We start from the raw sequence: 27,147 nt of genomic DNA, 5'->3' as shown, positions 1-27,147 counted from the left end.
GAGAGATTATTTTTAAAACTGTGTAAAGAATTTATTCTTACTGAAGCCCACCATCACATGATCCACTTCAGCTCCTCTTTCAGGAGTGGACATCGGAGACCCAGTTCTACAGTCTGTGCTCACAGCCAGTGGTCCCTCTGTCATGATGTCATCACCACACTGAAGTATTTGGGATCTGAGAGTAGGAATGAGTAAACCTGGCTGGGTTTTTTTTCAAGCTAGACTTGGTGAAGCCAAATGGAAATTCATGAGCCCCACACTTAGTGCCAAACTCCACTGAAGTCTATAGAAGCTGAACCGTGTTTTTTCTGGCCATTTTAAAGACTAATAGGCAAGCACGTAATTATCAAAAAGAGGACATGGAGAGACAGGCACTGCCACAATGGACATATACCAAAAAATGTACAAAAAATAACACATTCAGTGGCTTTGTGTGCCTTGCGGGCAGCACTGAGCATACACAAATAATTTCAATATCATGTGCTAATAAAGTCAGCGCTACACCCCAAATATAACATTAAAGTGAAAGAAAAATAAATGCATATATATATCACAGGTGATACAATAAAAAGTGTGTCTCAAAACACCCAATAAATAGTTCCAACACTGCAATATAAAGTCTAGAGTGAAAATAATATACACCACTCTTAAAAATATAGTGTTCCGTTCCAAAGTGAATGCTTCCACCTTGAGGCATGAACTATACAATGACATCATCATGCACGCCGATTGCCGTCTATGTTGGATGTTGGCCAGAACTTTTTCTTAAAGCGTTGAGACTTTATAAATCATGTGAGTGCAATTTTTGGTCAATAAATGTGTCCTTAAAGATTTTACACTATTGAGGGCTTCTTTGTGTTTTAAAACAGTGGTCTCCAAACTGTGGCTTGGGGGCCAGATGTGGCCCTTGGCTTGCTTTTATCTGGCCCTTGGGGCACTGTTTAATCCATTGATACTAACAATGGGGCATAATTCCCTCCACTGACACCAATTATGGGGCACTATTCCTAACAATGGCACCAACGGTGGGGTGCTATTCCTCCCACTGTCACCAATGAAGGGGCATGGTTTACTCCCACTGACATCTGGACCTTTTCTACTACCACAGGCCACAGTCTGTCCCCCTCAAAGTCTAGAGTACAGTAAACTGGCCCTTTGTTTAGAAAGTTTAGAGACCCCTGTTTTAAAAAATACTATCTGGGAGCCAAGGTCTGAGACTACCTTGAGTAGCGTTGAGGAATGGAGCAGTCTGGAGATACATATACGTTCTTATCATGACCAGTCCTGTAGAGGGTCATGATATTATGGCAAGCTTATAATAAGCTTCTCTGGGCACTGTGGAAGGTGGAAGCATTCACATTCACTTCGGAGCACTATATTTTCAAGAGTGGCATATATCACTGTTATGCTGGTGTTTATATTGCAGTGTTGCAACTGTTTTTTATTGGGTGTTTTAAGACACACTTTTTATTGTATGACCTGTGATATACTGTGTGACTGAGTTTATTTTGGTTTCATTTTCATGTTATAATTTGGGGTGTAGCGCAGCCTTTATAAGCACATTTTGTTTATGTTTGTAATATGCAAACATTAGGCTAGCTGCTGTAGCCCCCTCATTTCTTAGGGGTGTTGCAAAAGTGGAATTTTGTTGTTATTTCACTATGATGCTTGGAGGAAGTCTTTAAAATCCACATGGTGTTATGGAACAGTACCATATAGATCTTTAATCTGACGGCACACAACAAGGGCGTAGATAAGAGGGGGGGTCAGGGGGTCCAAACCCACCCAGAGCATCCATTAACTGCACAGCAGCCAGGCTAGTGTGTAGCTGCTATCCCACACTGCGGCTTCATGTAGTTCAGGATGGAGCAGGTCTCAGTGCTGGCTCTGATGAGGGGAGAAGACTAATGGGAGAAGACTACGCACAAGCACTTGAAACTCCTGCAGTGATTGAGGCAAGGAGGGAGAAAGCAGAAACATGTTTTCCCTTGTAGAAATGAAAAAAGAATAGGAAGCTGCTAGAAGTGCATGTTGCCAGTCAATTTAATGCTAATTATACTGTTCTTTTTAACAGGGTGACAGCAACCTGACACTTGTGCAGCATAGGTCTCAGCTTACTTCCACCATTTTAAAAGGAAAGGAACATAGGTGGTATTAAAATGACTGATATTAGGCTAGGTTCACACTAGCCAAAGCTCTGAAAAGTGGATCACTTTTCGGAGTGCATCTAAGCAGCTACTGTCAGATGTTCAGGAGGTGGTCCTGTTGCCCCTGAATGCCTGTTGTTTTGTCAAAAGGCAATTTACAATGGTGCTAATGTGGCAGAACTGCGAGGCAGGTGTTTGGCTTGCAGTTGTGGCTTAGCCCAATGGACATAAATTGCTAGGTTTGATCAACTCGATATGACACGTTGACATTTTTTGTGGTTGTGACTCCTGTGCTCTGTATATTACATATGAGGAACAGCGGTGCTGCAGGATCAACTGTCTCTGTGGGTGGTCCCCCGCTTGTCCCTCACCATCACTGCATAGAGGAACAGAGTGTGCAGCAGCGGCTGTGTCGACGTGAAATCTCCTCTTGCTCCTCAGCCCCACCTTTGGCAGAGATGGCCAGCCAATCAGTAGCAGGCAGAGGAGACTTGATATGTGGTGGCATGGGCTCATGGGAGAGCTGGGACATGGAGTCTAATGCAGCTTGGACTTTGACACCCAAGATGCTCTTCAAACATGGATGAGATGAGAACTGAGTTTTTCCTGGGCAAATCTGCAGAAAGCAGGGCTTTGCTGAGGGGAAGCAGAACTGAGCAGATATGTTGCTGGATCTGTCACAGCTGCACCAGAAAGACTGTCACATGCATCCTTGCACAGGAATCAAGAGCGGACCTGCTTCATGAGCCTGTCTGCCAAATTCAGAGTCGAGTGACTACAGCCCTGTGAGGACCAGAGCTGATAGGCTGCAATTTTCTAAGGACCAAAGCTTAGAGACTGCACCTTGTGAGGACCAGAGCTGATAGACTGAGCCACTGCGACCTGACGTGGAGGACTGCAGACTTCCACGCATTCTGAACAGGCATCCTGTGTACCAGAATGAGTGAGCTGAGCTATGTTTGTCTCAATACTGACAAAGTTTATGCAACAGAGACTGCTCCTGTTTCACAGCCCACTAGCCATTCATTACACACTCATAAAGGAACAGCTACACGTGCACCACCTTACAGGAGGGCCCCAATGAAAACCAGCCAACTCTGACATTTAGGCACCAAGTACTTTGCAATCATCTTCGGTGGTACCCTTGTTCAGGAACACATATGCCCACCCATGCGTAGTGTGCACATGAGGACCAGTATTTCTTGGTTAGTTGATGCCAATACTTTTAATCCTGTTTGCACCAGTTATAATTTGGTTTAACATTACTACAGTTTGCTATCTTGTTGGCTGCTATCTTTTGGGTTAGTGTCCATTTATCTAGTACAGCATCTCCAGACCCGTTTAATTGCTTGTTTATTGATTCATGTATTGTTTAATGCATTACCTTAATACTTACATTTAATCTACCAACAGCTACTTGTGGCCTATTTTCTTTGTACCATTTTAGTATACTACCTGTATAGTATACTAACACTTCATTTACAGAGGTGTAAGCAGTAACCAGGTGTCAATAGGGACTGAGCAGCTTTTAGAGTTGCTGCAGAACAGAGAACCCTTCATCATCCAGCAGCTCCTGCAAGGGTAATGCACTACAAATACACCAAACAAAATGTATTTATAATTATGGAAACATAAAACTAAATACAATATTTTCAACAGACTTTATTCTTAAAAGACAAGCAAAATGCTATGGATTAAAGTGTATTACAAGCAAAGTAATTCTGTATTTTTTGATTATATGTATTATTGCCATCATACAAAAAGTTTATTGTCCTTTATTTCTAAGCAAGCCTATTTTTGTATTGCGGTCACTTTTGAACAGAATTATGTAACATTTCGGGAAAAAAATACATCCAAGAAGTCCAGTACTTGATGCCATTATAGCAAAAACCTTCACAGCCACCATGTCTTTCCCTTTAGTGCTCAGATAGGCCGGGATCATGGCAATCCAGACACTGCAGAACACCAGCATGCTGAAGGTGATGTACTTGGCTTCATTAAAACTGTCCGGTAATGTCCTGGCTAAAAAAGCTATAATGAAGCTCACAGCTGCCAGAAGCCCCATATATCCCAGGACAGAGTAGAAGCCGATAACTGAACCCTCATTACACTGAATGATGATCTTTCCCTGATAAGAGTGAGTGTCCTGATCCTGGAAGGGAGGAGAAATAGACAACCAAGTGACACAGATTATGACTTGAACCAGTGAGCAGACACACATTATAGAACTGGGAAATCTGGCTCCCATCCATTTTCTCCAGGAACTCCCAGGTTTGGTGGCTTTAAAAGCAATACACACCGTGATACTTTTGGCAAGTAGAGAAGATATGGCAACTGAAAAGATGACACCAAAAGAGGTTACACGCAGCATGCAGGTTACATCTACTGGACGGCCGAGGAACAAGAAGACACAGAGGAAGCTCAGCATGATGGAGACCAGGAGGAGATAGCTCAGGTTCCGGTTATTAGCTTTAACAATGGGGGTGTCCTTGTAATGTACAAATAATCCCAATATTAAACCAGTCAGAAGACAGCAGAGGATGGAGACAGCTGAGAATACTGCAACAATTGTATCCTCAGTGTAGGAGAGAAATTCCACTGATTTTGGAACACACCGATCCTTCTTCTCATTTGGCCATTCTTCATCAGGACATTTGATGCAGTTTTCACTGTCTGCAGGCAGATCAATACAAACACAATGATCCTCTTTGTCAATGTTTTTAAAGAGAACCTGTCACCACACCTCACTTTTTATTTTGAAACTTTCATTTGTACATGAGTAGTACATGATATAATCTACTTTCACTCTGCAACATGTGGTACTCTCTCTGGGGGCCAATGAGGTCTGAGTTTTCCTCCTCTCCAGCACCAATGAGGTGAACCCTTTCTCAACTGGGCCCCCTTCCAGGCTCCTGCTCCTCAGCCTTCTCTCTCCATCTTCCACCTGAACTCTCCTGCTGCTGAGCAGGCTCTGTCACATTTAAGGGCTGCCCTTGCCCTATGCCAAGCCCTCTGCTTAGGGATTGGCCAGAGTCCCTTAAATGTGCAGGCCAGCCCACTGCTTCTATAATTTTCTCCAAAATTCCAGAGCAGGGGGAGGTATCAGGGAACTGGCCTGCAGAGCCTTTCAGTCCTGACCTAAATTTAACCTTGCTAACTACTACACCCAGGCAGCTACTTGGCCCTCCAGACTAAAAAAATTAACTTTAGCTCCCCCTATCTACCTAGGAGGGTGCTACACTATTCTTTACATGTAAGTGTAATACTGCCCATTTATCATTATCAAAGTTTCAAGAAATGCGGTGAACGCTCTCCCTTTGTTTTTTTCTCTATTATCTGTGTTTATTGGAGACACCCAAGAGATTGCCACCTGCTGAACACATTGCAGATTTACTTTAGACATGTCATGCCCACCTATTTCAGAGATAATGCAGAGGCTGAGGTGGCAAGGTTTGGACAGTGTTTGGATGTAGGGCTGAAAGGAGAGTTCAGAGTCCAGTTTTACAGCTAATACTCTGGCATGTGGGGACATACTGATAGATGTGCCATTAGTCCCAACAGAGAAGTCAGGGGAAGGGGCACCTAGTGGAGGAAATATTATGAACTCAGTTTTTGATAGATTGATGTAGCACCCCTTATGACCCCCAGAAGCATGGTGGTACCCCCAGAGACAGGGGTGGGTTGACAATTCATAGGCAATAGTAGGTAGTGAACAGCTGGGCACCAGTCACTTTAAGATGCAAGACAAAAAAGGAGTTCATTGCTCACACTCAACACTCCAGGGAGAGAAAGGGTAAGGGCACAGAACACCCAAAAAAAAGCAGACTCCACAAAAAAAAGGAACATAGTACTCACAGTTTTCACGGAGAACCTTCAAGCTGACCTGGCATTGTGTGATAGTGGCTCCTGACTGTAAGGTACTAGAAAATCAGCACCTTGGATAGAAGACACTATAGTCCAATGAGGTCCAAGCTGCACAGCCAAGCTTCCCAGCTTTTCAAGACATCAGTAGGTCCTCCATGGCTACTCAGTCCACAGGCTCATTAGGCTAGGCCCCAAATCCTGGCCTCTGTCCACATGTCACATGGTCACCACCTTAGGCAGCAGGCCTAGGAGGTTTTAGCAGCAAGCATACACCTTCCCCAGGCAAGAAGCCCAAGGGAGAACAGGCTGACCTCCCAAAGTCACTCCCTGAATATTTACATCTTCTTCCAGTAAGTATCAGTGGCAAGGAAACTCCTACTGGTTGGGCAGGGTGAGACAAATATTCACAACTCTGGTTACAGCAACTCTCATGCTATTATCATAGGCAGCAGTGCTACGTACTGGAAACAGAAAGACACATACAGTAACCAGAACCTAGGAGAAACCTAAAGAATCTGAACTATAAATTCAGACAAGCTAACTGCAGCGCAGCCCAACTAAACTTAGATAGACACTTCTGCTTAGGGCAAGGTGGCTACATTGAGTTGTCAGTTAGTAAATTATTGATGAGTTAGGATACTGATGGGATGAGCTGAGGGGTAGAATGTTAGATTTGGGTCTTGTCTGCATAGAAATGGTATTAGAAGCTGTGGGAGGATATCAACTGACCTAGGGAGGAGATGTAGTTTGAAAATAAGAGAGGTCCAATAACAGAACTTTGGGGGACCCTGACAGAAAAAGGTAGAAGAGAGGCCGAGGTAGAATTGTGACATTAAAGGTGCAGTGAGATGGGTAAGAGGAGAACCAACGAAGAGTACAGTGACAGAGACCAAGAGATTGGAGTATTTTTTCTTTTTAAAGAAGGGGTGGTCATCTGTGTCAAAGGCTGCAAAGAGGTCCAAGAGTAAGAGTGCAAAATAGTTACTGTTATGGAGTCATTATGAGTAATCAGGAGCCACCATAAGTCATCAGGAGCCATCAGGAGTCATCAGGGGCAAACGTGTCAGCATGCTGGAGTGTTTTGGGTTTTTTCGGTGGGCCACCAGCTCTAGAGCTAGCTCTCGCCCCAGCTCTAGACAGCTAATGAAAAGGGAAAAGTCCTGGAAGTCGCACATCTCTGCAAAACCCCATTAGAAAGTGTATGACAGCTTCGGCCTGGGCTCCAACCAGGCCACACCCTCAACCAGGCATGGCCTGGTTGGAGCCCAGTCTGAGGCTTTCATACACCTTCTTATCAAGTTTTGCAGAGATGTGCGACTTCTAGCACTTCTCTCTTTTCCATCAAATGATTAAATATGAATTTATGATAGGGCCTTTTGTTTTGTTTTTTCTTTTGAATAAAGGACTTTCTAAATGTTTACTTTCTTTTAATTCTTTGTTCACTTTTTTCGTGCATGAGTTAACCTTACTCATCTGGGGGCCCCAGATTCTAATAAGTCTCTCACAACTGAACCTCACATCAACTAGGCCAGGGATGTGGTGAAGAGGCCCTTGTTCTCATCAATATGGGAACATGATGCTTTGTCAGAAGTGTCCCTCCTGGAAAGATACTCTCCCCATGTTGAGAACATGTGGTCTAGTAGGGTTTAGGAGGGGAACCTGCACACTCATCCATTCCCCTTCACTAGCCAGCCAGGTTGCATGCATGAATAAGAGTCTGTTATGCAATTTGGGGGAATCTCCTAGTTTTCTTTCTTGTTTCTTTAGGTGGGGTACCACCTAAAGTTTCATCCCAGACAAGAAGGGTTTCATAAAGATTTTGTTTTTGTTTTTGTGGGGTCCTCCACAAAATTGACACCAGAATACTATGTAGGATGAGGATCTGGTATAGATTTTAGGGGGAATCCCATGTTTTTTTTTAAAAAACAAAATTGCTGCTAACAACACATCTGTATCTTTGATAAGAGGGTGGTATAAATCTTAAGGGGGAACATCACCAAAAAAGCATGGTGTATCCAAAACCCATATTGGAGCATTCAATCTGACTGGCAAGGAAAGAGGGGGCAGCAAGTATTTGCCATGCCCCCAACCAAAACTACACTGGACCACATGCCATCAACACAGGGAGCATACCTTACCAGAAAGATTGCCTGGCAAATCACTTTGTCCACAAGTTGACGAGGATAAGAGCCTCTTCCACACCCCCCTGGCATGATGTGCGTGGGGCTCTGTGGGCGGGGGGCTTAATGGAATCTGGAGGCCCCATTTAAGATAAGGGCACCCTCAGAAACCTGCCCCTTCATCTGCATGAATGAGGTGTACATACAGTATGTAAACAAACACCCAGACACATTTGAAAAATTATTTATTTAAAAAAAAACCTCCCACTTCACAAATTCATTGCAACCATGATGTCCAGCAATGTGGATCCATTTTCAATCATGTTGAAAGCTGACCCATCTAAATGTAAAGGCTGATGTCATTGACCAAATATGGCCATATCCATTATTATTCATTTATGTCAACCAGCTTCTCTGCCCATTTGTTTACTTTCAGATGTGGGCTAGGAATCTTCTGTTGAGAGGTGAATGGGGCCAGGGATACTGTATTGGTGCTAGAAACTAAGAACCCTGAAAGGGAAGCTGTGACATTTGGCAGCAGTAGTAATACCACAGCTAAATATGCTTTCCTGCTGCAGCAGAGGTTTGGCTAGACATGCAGGGGAGCATCCTATTTTGTTTTCTGAACACTGAACAGGCGGAATATGGAACAAATCTTACTTCTTGCTTATATACTGTCCAGCAAATGCATTATATTGTCTCCGAAAAAATACACTCTAATGATTACTTCAAAATAAAAAAACTGATTTGTTTCTGTCTCTCTTACATTGTGGCCTTACTAAGCGGCATACATACAGCTCAGCCACTGTACAATATCTATGGCTATTGTCTCTGAAATAACAAGCTCTAGTTTTTGTTTTCAGGATACAATCTACCTCATCTGACCTTTTTATATTGTGACCTTAACAAGCTGCGTATATACTGTCCAACCACTGAACAATATTTGTTCCTTTTCTTTCTCATAATGCATTCTAATTTTTATCACAAGATAAAACCTGCCTGGCTTCTTTTTGTTTGCTGCCTATTCAAGTGCGGTGTGTATATATTTGTGTGTGTGTGTTTTTGTATTGTTCTGCTAGCTCTAATGATTATTTCAAAATAAAAAACTGATTTGTTTCTCTCTCTTATATTGTGGCCTTAGTAAGCTGCATACATACAGCCCAGCCACTGTATAATATGTATGGCTATTGTCTCTGAAATAACAAGCTCTAGTTTTTGTTTTCAGGATAAAATCTACCTCATCTGACCTTTTTATATTGTGACCTTAACAAGCTGCATATATACTGTCCAATCACTGAACAATATTTGTTTCTTTTCTTTCTCATAATGCATTCTAATTTTTATCATAAGATAAAACCTGCCTTGCTTCTTTCTGTTTGCTGCCTATTCAAATGGTGTGTGTGTGTTGTTGTCAGGCTCCGCCCAACGGGATCTCTACTGGTCCACAGAACGGGGTTTCCCCGGACGTGGAGTCTAAGTCCCAGTCTGTCTTTTCACCAGGGCCCCTGATGGTGGGGATGGACTTGGTGCAAGACTGAAACCAGGTTGCGACCCCTGGGTGCACCCAACTATGGTAGAGGGGTCCCGCTGAGGGTATATGCCAGGGATGAGCCTGCTGTGAAGGGGTTGACAGGTCCAGGTCCGAGCGGGTTGGATGGAACACCACCAGGAGTGAGCGTGGTCAGACTAGCTGGATCGGTAACAGTGGGGACAGGCGCGGTACAAAAGCAGCAGACAAAGAGAAGTCAGGTCACACGCCGGGTTCAGTAACAGGAGGTCCAAATACCAGTAACAACAGGCAGAGGAATGGTCAGGGACGAGCCGGGGGTCAGAGCAGGAGAAGGTCAGCATGGATCAGAACAGGCAGGGTCGGCAACAAGGAACGCACTACAGGAACACAGGTTTACAGGAACTAGACCTTGCGGCAATGAGAACATTGCCTGTCCAGTTTAAATAACGCGCCCTGCACCGTCATTGGTGCCAGGCACGCGCCCGCATGCTTGAGTGCGCATGCGCGGCCGCGATTGCCGCTGCGGACGCCCAGGTCCTAATGCCCACATATTGACTTGCCTGGGTGATCCGCGCATGCGCAGATTTGCACGCAGCAGTGGAGCTCGAGGTCCCTGACATGGCCCCCCCCCTACGGGCAGCCTCCGGATGCCCAACCGACCCCTTCTTGACGGCTGGTTCCGAAAAAATTCCTGCACAAGTCTTGGGGCGTGCACATTTTGGGCCGGCTCCCACGAGTTTTCCTCAGCCCCATATCCCTTCCATTTAACCAGAAACTGAGTTTGGCCTTTCCTTTTCCTACAATCTAAGATAGCTTCAACTTCAAACTCCTCCTCCTCGTCCACATTTACTTCTTCCAGTGGTTTAGACCTCCAATCTGGAAAGGGGTCTGGTGTCGCTGGTTTTAATAGAGACACGTGGAAGACTGGATGGATTTTCAGGGACTCGGGAAGTGTGAGCTCGTATGCCACCTGATTGATTTTACGTTTTACCCGGAAAGGCCCAGAAACTTGGGTGCCAGTTTCCTCGATGGACAGGACATTTTTAGATTTGCGGTGGACAACCAGACCTGGTCCTCTGGGTGCAAGCCTTATTCCCCTCTTCTCTTCCTATCAAACGCCCTCTTGTTGTCACCCTGGGCCTTTGCCATTGCTTCCTGTAGTACCTTGCTATTGGAAGACAAAAAAATTAACATATCCTGCGTGGCCGGGGCCGCAACCTCCGGGATCAGATCTGGCAGGAATACAGGGTGGAACCCGTAATTCGCCAAAAACGGGGATTGTTTTGTAGCAGAATGACTCACATTGTTATATGCGAACTCCGCAAGTAGCAGGAAAGTTAACCAGTCATCTTGGAGGAAGGTGGTATAGCACCTGAGGTACTGCTCTAGGGTCTGATTTGTTCGCTCGGTCTGACCATTGGTCTGTGGGTGGTAAGCTGAGGAGAATGATAGCTTAATTCCAAGGGTTTCACATAGAGCCCTCCAGAACCTAGACGTAAACTGAACCCCCCTGTCAGATACAATATCCCTGGGAATCCCGTGGAGTCTCATCACTTCCTTAATAAAAACTTGTGCTGTCTCAAAGGCCGTAGGTGTGTCTTTCAGAGGTACAAAATGGGCCATTTTGGACAAGCGATCTACAATCACAAAGATTGCTGTGTGGTCCTGAGAGGGTGGAAGTTCCACAATAAAGTCAATGGAGATCATTGTCCATGGTCTGTCAGGTATTGGTAATGGACGCAAAAGGCCCCAAGCCTTGTCCCGAGTCGGTTTGTTTCTCTAACAAACGGGACAGGTCTTAACGTATGATTCACAATCTTTGGCCATATTAGGCCACCAAAATGTACGCTGCAACAGCTCCAGGGTCTTACATACTCCAAAATGCCCTGCCAACGGATGATCGTGGCAATATCCTAGCACTAACGTACGGGCTTCCTCGGGAACCGCAATCTGATCCTCCTTCCAGAGCAGCCCTTCCCTATTTAGTAAGGGGACACCAGGTAGACCTGGCATTCTCGCAGACGCGGTCTGTAATCTAGAACGGAGCTCAGATTGGAGGACCAGGAAATTCCCCGAGGACAGGATAGTATCCGGCTTGGGAATCTCTTCAGGGTCCCCAAACATGCGGGAGAGTGCATTTGGCTTCGTATTCTTTGACCCCGGCCTATAGGTGATATGGAATGAGAACCGTGAAAAGAAAAGTGCCCACCTGGCTTGACGTGGCCTTAGGCGCTTAGCTGTTCTCAGATATTCTAGGTTCTTGTGGTCAGTGAAAATTAATATTGGGTGTACCGCCCCTCTAATAAGTATCTCCATTCCTCAAGTGCTACCTTGATCGCCAGGAGCTCCCGATCCCCGATATCATAGTTCCTTTCTGCAGTAGTTAGTTTTCTCGAGAAGAAGGCCACCGGGTGCATGAGCTCCTTGATGCCCTTCCTTTGAGACAGGATCACCCTGACTGTGTTCTCGGATGCGTCTACCTCCAAGATATATGGTAAGGATGGATCAGGGTGGCTCAGAATAGGAGCTGCAGTAAACAACTCTTTTAAGGCTTCGAATGCCTTCTGTGCTTCAGGTGTCCACTGGAAGCGAACCCCCTGCCTAGTCAGCTGGGTGATAGGGGACACCAGGCCCGAAAAGTTCTTAATAAATTTTCTATAAAAATTTGTGAAGCCAATAAAGCGTTGGACCGCCTTCTTATCAGTGGGTACTGGCCAATCCAAGATGGCTGAAACTTTCTGGGGATCCATGGCTATTCCCGTGGTGGAGATGGTTAGACCCAAAAAGGAAATACTACGCTGTTCAAAACAGCACTTGTCTGCCTTGGCATACAGGCTGTGTTGGCGCAGCCGTTCTAACACACACCTCACGTGACCTCTATGGTCCTCCAAAGTCGTGGAAAAGATGAGGATATCGTCTAGGTATACGACGACAAAGATATCCAGGTAGTCCCTGAACACATCGTTTATGAAATGCTGGAAAGTGGCGCGTGCGTTGCATAGACCGAAGGGCATAACCAAGTATTCGAAGTGTCCGAATCTGGTACGGAATGCTGTCTTCCACTCAACCCCCTCCCTGATACGGACTAAATTATAGGCACCTCTCAAATCTAGTTTAGTGAAGACAGAGGCTGACTTCAACCTTTGAAAAAGTTCGGGACCAGTGGCAGCGGGTAGCGGTTCTTGACTGTGACCTTATTTAGGTCCCGGTAATCTACGCAGGGCCGCAGGGACCTGTCCTTCTTTTCCACAATGAAAATGCCAGCCCCGGCTGGTGATGTGGAGGGTCGAATAAACCCCTTACGGAGGTTTTCATCTATATACTCCTTTAGTACCCCTAACTCTTGTTCGGAAAAGGGAAATATCCGCCCAAATGGAATTTCAGACCCTGGGAGGAGGTCCACTGGGCAGTCATAAGCTCGGTGCGGGGGAAGAGTATCTGCCCCCCGCTTACTAAACACATCTAGAAAGCTGTGGTAGGCTGAAGGAATTACTTGAGCCAGCTCTGCATCCGTCTCCAGACATAACAAGGCCTGCGGAACAGGGGAGGTCTTAGGGAGGCAATGCTGCTGGCAATAGGTTGAATGAAAATGGATAGATCCCGCCTTCCAGTCAACCTGGGGATTGTGGGCTTGTAGCCAAGGGAGCCCCAAGATAATTGGAAATAATGGGGATGCTATGGCATCCAAACGAAGGAGTTCCTGATGATGGGTCGACACTGTAGTACGGATAGGTGGGGTTTTGTGGTCCACCACCCCTGACCTAATACGGGACCCATCAGAAAATATTTAATCCAACCTCCTTCGTCTGTAGGGGAATCCACTGCTGAGCTGCAAAGTCCAAATCTATAAAGCAGCTACATGCCGCAGAGTCCACAATTGCTGTAGTTACCACCGTTCTCCCAGGCAGCTGAAGTGAAACAGGTACCGCTAGATAACTGGTGTTGCCCATACCTTTAGAAGTGACCGTAGAAAAAACAGCAGAACACTTACCCATCTTGGCTGGATAGGTACGCACCACATGGCCTGCTTCCCCACAATAAAGGCAAAGATGGTTTACCTGACGCCTCTGGCATTCCTCAAGTGTAAGTGTCTGCCGTAACCTTCCTGGAAACCCGGGCCTCGGTGTATCCATAGCTTTCTGATTCTGGTTGACCTGCCGAAACTGAGACTGGATTAGAGCATGAGAAGGTATTCTAGTTGGCCTCTTTCATTGTTTGGACCTTTCCTGCCTGTGCTCCCGCAACCGGCGGTCAATTTGAATAGTCAAGGTTATTAAGGCCTCTAAAGTACTGGGTATGTCTACTCGGGCAAACTCGTCCTTCAATGATTCAGCTAAACCTATGCGGAACTGGTGGTGCAGGGGCGCCTGATTCCAGTTGGTGTCATTACACCAATGCCTGAAATCGGCGGCATAGTCTTCCACTGTTCGGTGACCTTGCCTCAGTGTATGTAAGGCCCTCTCGGCTGTCACTGCCTGCTGGGGGTCGTCATACAAGAGTGCCATCGCCTCAAAAAATACTGTCACCGATTCCAACTGTGGGTCTCGGTTCTCTAAGAGCCGGTGGGCCCAGTTTTGGGGTTCACCCTGTAGTAAAGAAATGATGAACCCGACCCTCACAGATTCTGAGAGATTCCTCCGAGGCTGGAGGTTGAAGTATAGCTGACAGGAGCTTCGAAATGCCCTGAATCTACTTTGGTTCCCATTAAAACGTTCAGGTGTGGGGACACGGAGCGGGTAACAACCCCGGTGTTTCCCCAGTCCGCCTGGTTGGTGTGGCTAAGGTCTGCATGCGACCACCCAACTCCATATAACCCTCCTGTAGGGCCCTAACCCCTTGTGTAAGGGTCGCCAGATGTTGGCATCCAGGCTCAGTCATGGCCGCAAGGTACTGTCAGGCTCCGCCCAACGGGATCTCTACTGGTCCACAGAACGGGGTTCCCCGGGACGTGGAGTCTAAGTCCCAGTCTGCCTTTTCACCAGGGCCCCTGATGGTGGGGATGGACTTGGTGCAAGACTGAAACCAGGTTGCGACCCCTGGGTGCACCCAACTATGGTAGAGGGGTCCCGCTGAGGGTATATGCCAGGGATGAGCCTGCTGTGAAGGGGTTGACAGGTCCAGGTCCGAGCGGGATGGATGGAACACCACCAGGAGTGAGCGTGGTCAGACTAGCCGGGTCGGTAACAGTAGGGACATGCGCGGTACAAAAGCAGTAGACAAAGAGAAGTCAGGTCACACGCCGGGTTCAGTAACAGGAGGTCCAAATAACAGTAACGACAGGCAGAGGAATGGTCAGGGACGAGCCGGGGGTCAGAGCAGGAGAAGGTCAGCATGGATCAGAACAGGCAGGGTCGGCAACAAGGAACGCACTACAGGAACACAGGTAACAGGAACTAGACCTTGCGGCAATGAGAACATTGCCTGGCCAGTTTAAATAGCGCGCCCTGCACCGTCATTGGTGCCAGGCGCGCCCGCGTGCTCGAGTGCGCATGCGCGGCCGCAATTGCCGCCACGGACGCTCAGGTCCTAATGCCCGCATACTGATGTGCCTGGGCGATCCGCGCATGCGCAGATTCGCACGCCGCGGCGGAGCCCGAGGTCCCTGACAGTTGTTCTGCTAGCTCTAATGATTATTTCAAAATAAAAAACTGCATTGTTTCTCTCTCTTTTACATTGTGGCCTTACTAAGCTGCATACATACAGCCCAGCCACTGTACAATATGTATGGCTATTGTCTCTGAAATAACAAGCTCTAGTTTTTGTTTTCAGGATAAAATCTACCTCATCTGACCTTTTTATATTTTGACCTTAACAAGCGTATATACTGTCCAATCACTGAACAATATTTGTTCCTTTTCTTTCTCATAATGCATTCTTATTTTTATCACAAGATAAAGCCTGCCTTGCTTCTTTCTGTTTGCTGCCTATTCAAGTGCGGTGTGTATATATATGTGTGTGTGTGTGTGTGTGTGTATGTCTGCGTGTGCATTGTTCTGCTAGCTCTAATGATTATTTCAAAATAAAAACTGCATTGTTTCTCTCTCTCTCTTACTTTGTGGCCTTAATAAGCTACATACATACAGCCCAGCCACTGTACAATATGTATGGCTATTGTCTCTGAAATAACAAGTGCTAGTTGTTGTTTTCAGAATAAAATCTACCTCATCTGACCTTTCTATATTTTGACCTTAACCTCCCTGGCGGTATGATTATTTCAGATTTTTGGTGCTGAAAGCGGTACCATTATTTTGCATGGAAATTTGGTGTTTTATATTGTAGGCCTGTAATTCTTAGGAATAACTCACTGAAATCTGTCCGGACAAGAGTCTAGAAAACATCCCGGGTAGGATAAAACTTGAAACACGAAATCATAAAGTATAATTTAATAAATAATCATAAAAAATAATAATGTTATAACTAGAAAATCTACAATTTCTGGGGAAATTGTGTGAAGTGTTCTTGCCTCCACCAGTAGTCTACAACTGGAGTGGGCGGAGTAACTGGGTGCTCACACACATGGGTTCTTATGGCAACTCACTCTACAGCAAGGGCAGAGAAGAGCGGTTAAAAACAAACTGCTCCAACTTGCTCACTTCACTGGCAGTTGCCATCTTAGAATGGTTGTAGTTTTAAAATTATAAATCCTACAGTGTATATTGTGAGAATCACAAGACCCAGACCTACATTTTGATGCATAGTATGTCTCTGATATATTAAAAATGAAGGCACAGTCGCTGTTTAGAAATTGCCCTTCAAATTTCAGGTGTCTAGAGTGCAGTTTCAATGAATGTCAATGGGCGGCATTAGTTGCAAACAAATGGTCATATTGTGAAAATTATCAGGACTATGGCTTAGCTGTGAACATTTTTAGCGGCAGCAGGGATAGCTGAACGTTTTGATATAAGATTTGTGTAGGTGGGCTTAAAAATGAGGCAGTGATGGCAGTTTAGAAATCATGTCCTGATTTTTCAGCTCCCACTCTAGTTTTGAACATTCTGCCATTCATTCCTATGGGAAAAGTTCACCACAAAAACGGCGATATTTTGTGAACCATTTGGGGAAACGTTCCACAAAGTAATAGCAATCCGATTGGGAACAATCCGCACGTTTCTGTATATTACTGTCTATGTAGTGTAAAAACTGTGGTAGGAGTTAGGGTGGTAAATTTGGCTATAATAAGAATAAGAATATATACATTGCGTTCCAAATTATTATGCAAATTCTATTTAAGTGTCACAAAGATGAAATATTTTGTTTTTCCGTGTAACTCATGGATGGCATTGTGTGTCAGGGCTCTTTTGATCACTGATAACAATCTTGGACACCTGTGATAATTAGATTGGCTGGTGAGCCCAATTTAAGGAAAAACTACTAAGGGAGGGTGTTCCACATTATTAAGCAGAGCACCATTTTCAAGCAATATGGGGAAGAAAAAGGATCTCTCTGCTGCCGAAAAGAGTGAAATAGTTCAATGCCTTGGATGAGGTATGAAAACATTCAATATTTCACGAAAACTTAAGCGTGATCATCGCACTATGAAGAGATTTGTGGCTGATTCAGAGCACAGACGGATTGGTGCAGATAAAGGCACATTGAGGAAGATTTCTGCCAGATCCATGCATCGGATCAAGAGAGCAGCTGCTAAAATACCATTACATAGCAGCAAACAGATATTTGAAGCCGCTGGTGCCTCTGGAGTCCCACGGACATCAAGGTGTAGAGTCCTCCAGAGTCTTGCAACTGTGCATAAACCTTCTATTCGGCCACCACTAACCAAAGCTCACAAGCAGAAACGGCTGCATTGGGCAGAAAAATACATGAAGACTAAATTTCAAACAGTCCTGTTCACTGATGAGTGCCGTGCAACCCTGGATGGTCCAGATGGATAGAGTAGTGGATGGTTGGTGGACGGCCACCCTGTTCCAACAAGGCTGCGACGTTAGCAAGGCGGTGGTGGAGTCATGTTTTGGGCCGGAATCATGGGAACAGAGCTGGTCAGCCCATTTAGGGTCCCCAAAGGTGTAAAGATGACCTCTGCAAAGTATGTGGAGTTTATGACTGACCACTTTCTTCCCTGGTACAGAAGGAAGAACTATGCTTTCAATAATAAAATCATCTTCATGCATGACAATGCACCATCTCATGCTGCAAAGAATACCTCTGCATCAATGGCTGCTATGGGGATAAAAGGAGAGAAAGTCATGGTGTGGCCTTCATCCTCCCCTGACCTCAATCCTATTGAGAACCTTTGGAGCATCCTCAAGCAAAAGATCTATGAGGGTGGGAGGAAGTTTACATCCAAACAGCAGCTCTGGGAGGCTATTCTGATATCTTGCAAACAAATTCAAGCAGAAACTGTCCAAAAACTCCCAAGTTCAATGGATGCAAGATTTGTGAAGCTGCTATCAAATAAGGGCTCCTATGTTACAATGTAACGTGACCGCTTCAAATGTTTACAAAGTTACAATGTTGTTAAAAGTTTGATTGAAATAGCTTTTGATTTCAGTAAATCTGCTGCAAACACAACAAATGACAATTTTCAGTTCTTTACAACCTGTAAAGTGTTTTGAAAATTTCTGTGCGGAATAATTTGGAACAAAAATCCTGTTATCATTAGGAGGTTTGTTCAATAAAATGTGAATTGTACTCTTATAGTTGATAACATGAGAATTATGCCGACTGTTATTTACATCAATTATTGAGGGAAATGAGAAAAATATCATTTGCATAAAAATTTGGAACACGGTGTATGTGAGATAACAATAAGTGGTCTTGCCATGCAAGAACACTTAATAATAAATTTAATTAAATAATATAATGAAACCAAAAACACTGAAATGTGAAATAGAGTGCCAAGTTCGCACATCGCTGAGCAAAGTCACAGAATCGTTTTCAGTGTCTGATGAGGAGTTTCCCCCATGAATCATTCTGATTCTGGTTCTGATTTACGATCGCTGTTCTCTAGCCGGTCTAAAACCGCTTTTGACCTAAAGGGACGCTTTTTGGACGCCATGGACATTTCTCAGTTTCCAGGCAGAAAGGGCGGTAAAAATGCAGGCAGGGCACAGGACAAAGCACTTGGGACAAAATGTATGTGAAATGGTTTGATACAGTAATGTTTTACTATGTGATTTTAGTGAATGTCACTTTTTGTCATTTTCAAATTTCCCCCCGTTCTGTCCCCCCGTACGTCCCGACGTCGCAGGGAATGGAACCCAGAAGAGAGATGCCGGCATCCGCCGAAGGACATTGCCAGGGACACTGCAGGGGGGACATCGCGGGAGCTCAGGACAAGGTAAGTGATCGAGGGATCCCGGAGCAGCGCCGCATGGTAAGCCCGAGTGTAGGTTGGGGTTACCGCTTGTGGTACTGAAACTTTACCCCGAGCTACACTCAGGAATACTGCCAGGGGGGTTAACAAGCTGCATACATGCTGTCCAACCACTGAACAATATTTGTTCCTTTTCTTTCTCATAATCCATTTAATTTCTATCACAAGAAAAAACCTATCTTGCTTCTTTCTATTTGCTGCCTGTTCACATTGTGTGAGTATATATGTGTGTGTGTGTGTCTGTGTGTATTGTTCTGATGCTAGCTAGCTTAGTGAATGAGGTGAAGACCTGCTAATTTCCATCATCTAATCAAAAATGTTGTATTTATTTTCTCTGCGTATGATTGGGTACTCTTTGCAAAAATACATTTCCCCACATTCACTAATCTCTGAGGAAATTGCCCTCACAAAGTGCAACTTCCTATGCAAAGTGAACAACCTATTTGCCTTTAGTAAATCAACCGCTTTATCACAGTCAAGGAACAGGATACTGACCCTAGATGATGTACTGACACTAGACGATGCCTCAACAAAGTTGGTTCCATCCTTCTGGAGTAAAAAGCAAATAAAGGTTTTGTAAGATGCAGTACTGTGATCTATGGGAGAGGCAAAAAGTACTTGGAAGTGTATACTTGACACAAAAATATTTCCTACTAACTACACTTTAAGACATTTGAGACTCCACAGGATTGTTTCCATGTCAGCAAATTACTAATTAGCAAAACCATGATTCCCATGACAGTCCTGAAGCTGATATTTTTAAAGCCTATTCAGTAGTGGAAGCTCCCAAATTTCTACCCTCAGGGGTTCACTATAAAGGAAAGCTATTCAACAAGTTCAAGTTTAACAAATTCAGAGGTTAAAGTTTATATCATTTTATGAAGATAACACCCAGAACAGACAGCCCATGGGTATATGCACTCACTGGCCACTTTATTAGATACACCTGTTCAATTGCTTGGTAACACAAATTGATAATCAGCCAATCACATGGCATCAATTCAATGCACTTAGGCATCTAGACGTGGTGAAGACGTCTTGCTGAAGTTCAAACCGAGCATCAGCATGGGGAAGAAAGGGGATTTAAGTGACTTTGAACGTGGCATAGTTGTTGGTGCCAGATGGGCTGGTCTGAATATTTCAAAAACTGATAATCTAATGGATTTTCATGCACAACCATCTCTAAGGTTTACAGGGAATGATCCGAAAAAGAGAAAATGTCCAGTGAGCTGCAGTTGGGTGGAGGAAAATGCCTTGTTGATGTCAGAGAATGGGCAGACTGGTTCAAGATGACAGAAAGGCAACAGTAACTCAATTGACTACTCATTACAACCAAGGTATGCAGAATGCCATCTCTGAATGCACAACATGTCTTACCTTGAAGCAGATGGGCTACAGCAGCAGAAGACAACACCATGTGCCACTCCTGTCAGCTAAGGACAGGAAACGGAGGCTACAATTAACACAGGCTCACCAAATTCGGACAATAGAAGAGTGGAAAAATGTTGCCGGGTCTGATGAGCCTCGATTTCAGATGGTAGGGTCAAAATTTGACATAAACAGTATGAAATCATGGATCCATCTTGCATTGTATCAATGGTTCATGGATGTGCAGCCGACAAATCTGCAGCCACTGCGTGACGCTATCATGTCAATATGGACCAAAATCTCTAAAGAATGTTTCCAACACCTTGTTGAATCTTTGCCACGAAGAATGGAGGCAGTTCTGAAGGCAAAAGGGAGTCAAACCCGGGACTAGCAAGGTGGACCTAATAAAGTGGCCGGAGATTGTATGCGTACAAAAGAGGGGAGGGAAGAAAATTTTCTAGGCACAGTCAATTTAAAGCAAAGCAGTAAAAATTGAAAATGTCAAATTTTCCGGAACTATGAATAAAGTTTTATATACATTTATGTTATTTTCTGAATGTAACAAGTAAAAAAGAAAAAACATAGAACACATTACACGTTCCCTTATAGCTACAGTACAACTTCTTCCCATTTGAACAATAATTGTTAACTCTACCAGTTGTGTTGGATATCTCTCCCTCTGGACATGAGACACACTCATAGCAACATTTGTGAATTGAAGATACCAATTTTTTTCTGCTGCCAAGTAAACAGGGTCTGGAGCATTGAGATACCGGAACCTGAAAAATATATTGATTTATTATTATTATTATTATTATTTACATAGGTCCATCCAACTCAATAAACTGTATGAAGGTTGAATATTGTAAATAATTTTTTATTTTAAAAAGTAAAAAGAACATTTTATTTCCACTTGTTTGGCCATATCTTGAGTATGTTGTCCAGTTCCGGTCACCCGTCCTCAGAATTGTCAGAACTGTTATAAGAGATCTATTTATATATATTTTATTATTTTAATTTTGGACTATATGAGTTTTCTAACTAAGATAGAGACATGGCCCTATTCATATTTTTTTTTTTTTCCCCAAAAAATTTTTTATTAGAAGAAAACAGGCATAACAATGCAAACACAGTTATGGATCCAAATGTGAACAAAACATAGCATGTCGCCTCCCGTTGTGCAGACGGGTCAAAGCATAAAAGGCAATACAGAATATAACAGTGTAAGCATTATGACAACATATTACAATCCAGTAAATGTACAGAGTATAGGCGAGAAGCAGGGAGATATATTGTCTTCTGACCTATAAGCAGGATTTTATATCAAGGGAGTATGAAGTGTGGAGTAGTGAGTAAGATCGCACAGGATGCAGCTTTATGCAGGCCATAGATGGGTCGAAAATCGGCCGATTTTTCAGCAGAAAATAAAATCGCCAGATTTTCGGATCGTTAGTGGGTTAATAGGTCGGTCGTTTTCCGGTATTGTGGCAGATTTTTTTTATCGGTAAAGTTGGAAAAAAACGGCCGATTTTGCCGATCGGCCAATTTTCGCGGCAATGATGGGCAAATCGGCCGATCTTTTTACCGATAAAAAATCTGCGCATGAGCAGTGACCTGCAAGAGGAAGACGAAAAGAAGAAGAGGATGAAGAAGAGGATGAAGAAGAAGTGGATGAAGAAGAAGAGGATGAAGAAGAGGATGAAGAAGAAGAGGATGAAGAAGAAGAAGAAGAGGATGAAGAAGAAGAAGAAGAAGGAGAGGATGAAGAAGAAGAGGATGAGGATGAGGATGAAGAAGAGGATGAAGAAGAAGAAGAGGATGAAGAAGAAGAAGAGGAAGAGGATGAAGAAGAAGAAGAAGAAGAGGATGATGAAGAAGAAGAAGATGAAGAAGAAGAAGAGGATGAAGAAGAAGAAGAATTCCAGTCCGGCAAAAAGTGTCCCTGCAGAGAGCTCCGCTATTTCTTTGACATTTATAGCGGCTGCAACATTGTATCTATTTGTTTCCGAATAAAAACATCTGTATCCGAAATGGATACAAATAGATACAATGTTACAGCTGCTATAAATGTCAAAGAACTGTCAAAGAAATAGCGGAGCTCTCTGTAGGGACACTTTTTGCCGGATGTAGACGGGATGAAAATCGGCAGGTTTTTTTTACCGTTCCTGGTAACATCGGCAGATTGAACGACTGATTTTTTGGTTTTTTAAAGAAAAATCGTCTGGTTTTCTCCCCATCTATGGCCTGCATTAGTTCTGTTTTGTGTGTCCATGAATTGGATACGTGAGTTATATGGAGCATTGTGCACCTGTTTGAAGGTCAATGCTCTGAAAAATGATGATAGGAGTTGAAAACAGGTGTGAGCTAGAGATCAGATAGAGAAAGGGTGAGTTAGAAAAGGGTATATAATATAGAGTAGTGGTAAAGGTAAATACATAGAATAGAAAGGAAGGGGAGGGAGAGAAAGAGAGAGAGAGAGAGAGAGAGAGAGGGAGAGATAGAGAGAGATAGAGAGAGAGAATGAATAAATAAATAAAAATAAATAAATAAATATCAAAAAATAAATAAATAAAAGGGGGGGGGGGGGTAGGTTTGGAGGATTTAAGGTAAGGTAAAACAGGGAAGTGGAGTGTATACTTGCGGATAAGTGGCTCACTTCATGTTAAATGAGCCACAATAGAATCATTAACATTTAACCGGATTTCAAACAGGTCAAGGGACAGTGCCAGCTTCAGTTTGCATATACCAAAAGGCTGACACTGAACCAATTCAGTCTGTAAACAAGCTTGTTTACAGAACAAATTCTCTGGACAATGGAGTTTTGATAGCTACAGGGGCGGACTGACAACTCATGGGGCCCCCGGGCAATAGGGGATCATGGGGCCCCTGTGTCCTTGCCCACACTCAAACCACACCCAAAAAAGCCTATGAAAGGTACCAGGGGCATCTCATGGGGCCCCCTTCTGACCACGGGCCCTCGGGCAGTGCCCGAGTTCCCAAATGGTCAGTCCGCCCCTGGTTAGCTATACTAGAAATGTGTGGTTCATTTCATTCTGAATCGAAATTCAACCAAATTTTTCGTTATTCAGAAATTTGGATTATCCAATACAATAGTAATGAATTTGAAATAATGAAACAAAACGAAATTTGGACAAACTATGAATTTGAATCAAATTCAACTCAAATTTGACTCAAATTCTAACTGAATTTGAAAACTAGAAGAATGGACTAGAACATAAAAGAATAGAATAGAATAGAAAATAAAAGAATAGAATATAAAAAATGGACTAGAATAGAATAGAAAAAATAGAATAAAAATAAAAGAATAGAATAGAAAAATCAATAGCATAGAATAAAATAAAAAGAATATAACTGTTTTCTGAAATTCTAATTTCAAATAAATTAAATTTTATTTCAAAGAGAATAGATAAGAAGAATAGAAACACATAAAAAAGAATAGCATAGAAAAGAATAGAACAGAATAAAATAGAAAGACTATAACTGTCTTTCAAAAATTGAAAATTGAATTTGAATAGAATGGATTAGAATAGAAAAGGAATGGAGCAGAATAAAATAGAAAGAATATAACTGTCTTCCGAAATTTTCATTTCAAATAGAATACATTAAAGTAAATAAATACAATAAATAGACTAGAATAGAAAAAAACAATAAAGTAGAATAGACAGACTTTAACCGTCTTCTGAAAGTAGGAATTTTGAATAGAATACATTTGAATAGATTAGAAAAGAATAGACAAGAATAGAATAGAAAGGAATAGAAAATCTGAGAATAGTTTTGGTCCACACGCCTGTCAGATTAGGACCTTTGGCTGTGTCTGTACAGTTGCTGTGTCCCCATAGCATAAAAGGCTGCCTGCAAACAGCTCCGGTCACATAAAAAAAGAATCTGGTTGGCATTTTACAGGCCACAGAACCCATGTGAAGGAGCTCCAAGACCTCATTCACATACACGGCTTTATTTATTACCTCAATACGGTTTTATCTTCTAGATTTTGAAAGTTATGCTGTGTTTGTGTCACTATTGATTTAATGCAGATAAATATATATAAATCAAGATCTGAAATAACTCTTTAGCCATTTGGAGTATCTTGGCCGAGGTTTTACTTCAGCGGGAACGCAGTTCCGGCACCTCCAGCACTGAATGTACGTAATGGCAAGAGATGCTAGGGTGTGCTGAAGGGTCTATTGATGCTGGTTGCTGGGGATCTATTGCTGCTGGGGAGGAGGGAATCTATTTTTTCAGGGGGTCTATTGTGCTGGGGAGGTCTACTGATGCTGATGGGGGATCTAGTGTTGCTGGGGTGGGTCTCATGTTGCTGGGGGGTAAATTGTAACTTTTGATTGAGAAATCTAATATTGCTGACTGCTGGGGATCAATTGTTGTCCGGGGTCTATTGTAGATTGGGACTCTATTGTTGGGGAGATCTGTTGTTGCTGGGGGTATATTGTTGCTGGGGGGTCTATGTTGCTTGAGGTCTGCTTTTGCTGGGGGGTCTACTGTTGCTGTATGGATCTTTTGTTGCTGGGGGATCTACTATTGTTGGAGGGATCTGTTGTTGCTGGAGGGTTTATTGTTGCTGGGGGTCTATTGTTGCTGGGGAGGGGAATCTATTTTGCAGGGGGGTCTATTGTGCTGGGGAGGTCTACTGATGTTGATGGGGGATCAGTTGTTGCTGGGTGTGGTTCTTATGTTGCTGGGGAGTAAATTGTATCTACTGTACTTTTGATTGAGGAATCTAATATTGCTGACTTCTGAGGATCAATTGTTGCTGTGGTCTGTTGTTGATGGGGAGTCTATTGTTGCTAGGGGGTCTATTGTTGCTGGGGGTCTATTGTTGCTGTGGATCTATTGTTGATGGGGTCTATTGTTGATGGGGTCTCAAGGGTCTTTTGTTGCTAGGTGTTTCTACTGTTGCTGGAGGTTCTATTGTTGCTGGAGGGGCCTATTGTTGCTGGGGGATCTAATGTTGTTGGAGGGGTCTATTGTTGCTGAAGGGGTCCTATTATTGCTTAGGGGGTCTATTGTTGCTGGCTGCAGAGGATCTATTTTACTGCTTTTCTTGTTTTCATAAGAAAACTCCAAAAAAATGGAGTTCATTATTGTCTGGGGGGGGGGGGGGGGTCAACGTTTGCAGTGAGGCACACAAACTTCAAGCAGTGGGGAGTTCAGTAGAAGTATCTGAAGGTTCAGTAGTACTATCTGTAGGTTCAGTAGGGGTGGGGGGTTCAGTAGTAGTATCTGGAGGTTCAGTAGGGGTGGGGGGTTCAGTAGTACTATCTGTAGGTTCAGTAGGGGTGGGGGGTTCAGTAGTACTATCTGTAGGTTGAGTAGGGGTGGGGGGTCCAGTAGTAGTATCTGGAGGTTCAATAGGGGTGGGGGGTTCAGTAATACTATCTGGAGGTTCAGAAGGGGTGGGGGGTTCAGTAGTAGTATCTGGAGGTTCAGTAGGGGTGGGGGGTTCAGTAGTAGTATCTGGAGATTCAGTAGGGGTGGGGGGTTCAGTAGTAGTATCTGGAGGTTCAGTAGGGGTGGGGGGTTCAGTAGTAGTATCTGGAGGTTCAGTAGGGGTGGGGAGTTCAGTAGTAGTATCTGGAGGTTCAGTAGGGGTGGGGAGTTCAGTAGTAGTATCTGGAGGTTCAGTAGGGGTGGGGGGTTCAGTAGCAGTATCTGGAGGTTCAGTAGGGGTGGGGGGGTTCAGTAGTAGTATCTGGGGGTTCAGTAGGGTTGGGGGAACAGTAGTACTATCTGGAGGTTCAGTAGGGGTGGGGGGTTCAGTAGTAGTATCTGCAGGTTCAGTAGAGGTGGGGAGTTCAGTAGTAGTATCTGGAGGTTCAGTAGGGGTGGGGAGTTCAGTAGGGGTGGGGAGTTCAGTAGTAGTATCTGGAGGTTCAGTAGGGGTGGGGAGTTCAGTAGTAGCATCTGCAGGTTCAGTAGGGGTGGGGAGTTCAGTAGGAGTATCTGGAGGTTCAGTAGGGGTGGGGAGTTCAGTAGTAGTATCTGGAGGTTCAGTAGGGGTGGGGAGTTCAGTAGTAGTATCTGGAGGTTCAGTAGGGGTGGGGAGTTCAGTAGTAGTATCTGGAGGTTCAGTAGGGGTGGGGAGTTCAGTAGTAGTATCTGGAGGTTCAGTAGGGATGGGGAGTTCAGTAGTAGTTTCTGCAGGTTCAGAAGGGGTGGGGGGTTCAGTAGTAGTATCTGGAGGTTCAGTAGGGGTGGGGGGTTCAATAGTAGCATCTGGAGGTTCAGTAGGGGAGGGGAGTTCAGTAATAGCTTCTGGAGGTTTAGTAGGGTTGGGGGGTTCAGTAGTACTATCTGGAGGTTCAGTAGGGGTGGGGGGTTCAGCAGTAGTATCTGCAGGTTCAGTAGGGGTGGGGAGTTCAGTAGTAGTATCTGGAGGTTCAGTAGGGGTGGGGAGTTCAGTAGTAGTATCTGGAGGTTCAGTAGGGGTGGGGAGTTCAGTAGTAGTATCTGGAGGTTCAGTAGGGATGGGGAGTTCAGTAGTAGTATCTGCAGGTTCAGTAGGGGTGGGGGGTTCAGTAGTATGTATCTGGAGATTCAATAGGGGTGGGGGGTTAGTAGTAGTATCTGCAGGTTCAGTAAGGGTGGGGGGTTCAGTAGTAGTATCTGCAGGTTCAGTAGGGGTGGGGAGTTCAGTAGTAGTATCTGGAGGTTTAGTAGGGTGGGGGGTTCAGTAGTAGTATCTGGAGGTTCAGTAGGGGTGGGGGGTTCAGTAGTAGTATCTGCAGGTTCACTAGGGGTGGGGAGTTCAATAGTAGTATCTGCAGGTTC

The 27,147-nt window shown here is 44.1% G+C and overlaps 1 protein-coding gene across 1 annotated transcript in view; it reads right to left on the bottom strand.

Moving 5' to 3' along the window:
- Positions 1-3,813: 3,813 nt before the first annotated feature.
- Positions 3,814-27,147, bottom strand: part of LOC149449831 (vomeronasal type-2 receptor 26-like) — a 62,422-nt gene continuing 39,088 nt past the window's right edge. The window contains exons 3-4 of the mRNA XM_089692725.1: positions 20,996-21,119; positions 3,814-4,820 (exon numbers count right to left, since the gene is read on the bottom strand). Of these exons, the coding sequence (XP_089548851.1) occupies positions 3,913-4,820; positions 20,996-21,119 (1,032 nt within the window). The 3' untranslated portion in view covers positions 3,814-3,912. The remainder of the gene's footprint in view (positions 4,821-20,995; positions 21,120-27,147) is intronic.

The sequence above is a fragment of the Staurois parvus genome, unplaced genomic scaffold, assembly GCF_062004578.1.
Source record: "Staurois parvus isolate SC_StPar_1 unplaced genomic scaffold, SC_StPar_1.0 ptg000602l, whole genome shotgun sequence".
NCBI classification, from domain to species: Eukaryota; Metazoa; Chordata; class Amphibia; order Anura; family Ranidae; genus Staurois; species Staurois parvus.
This window is presented reverse-complemented; position numbering and strand designations above follow the sequence as displayed.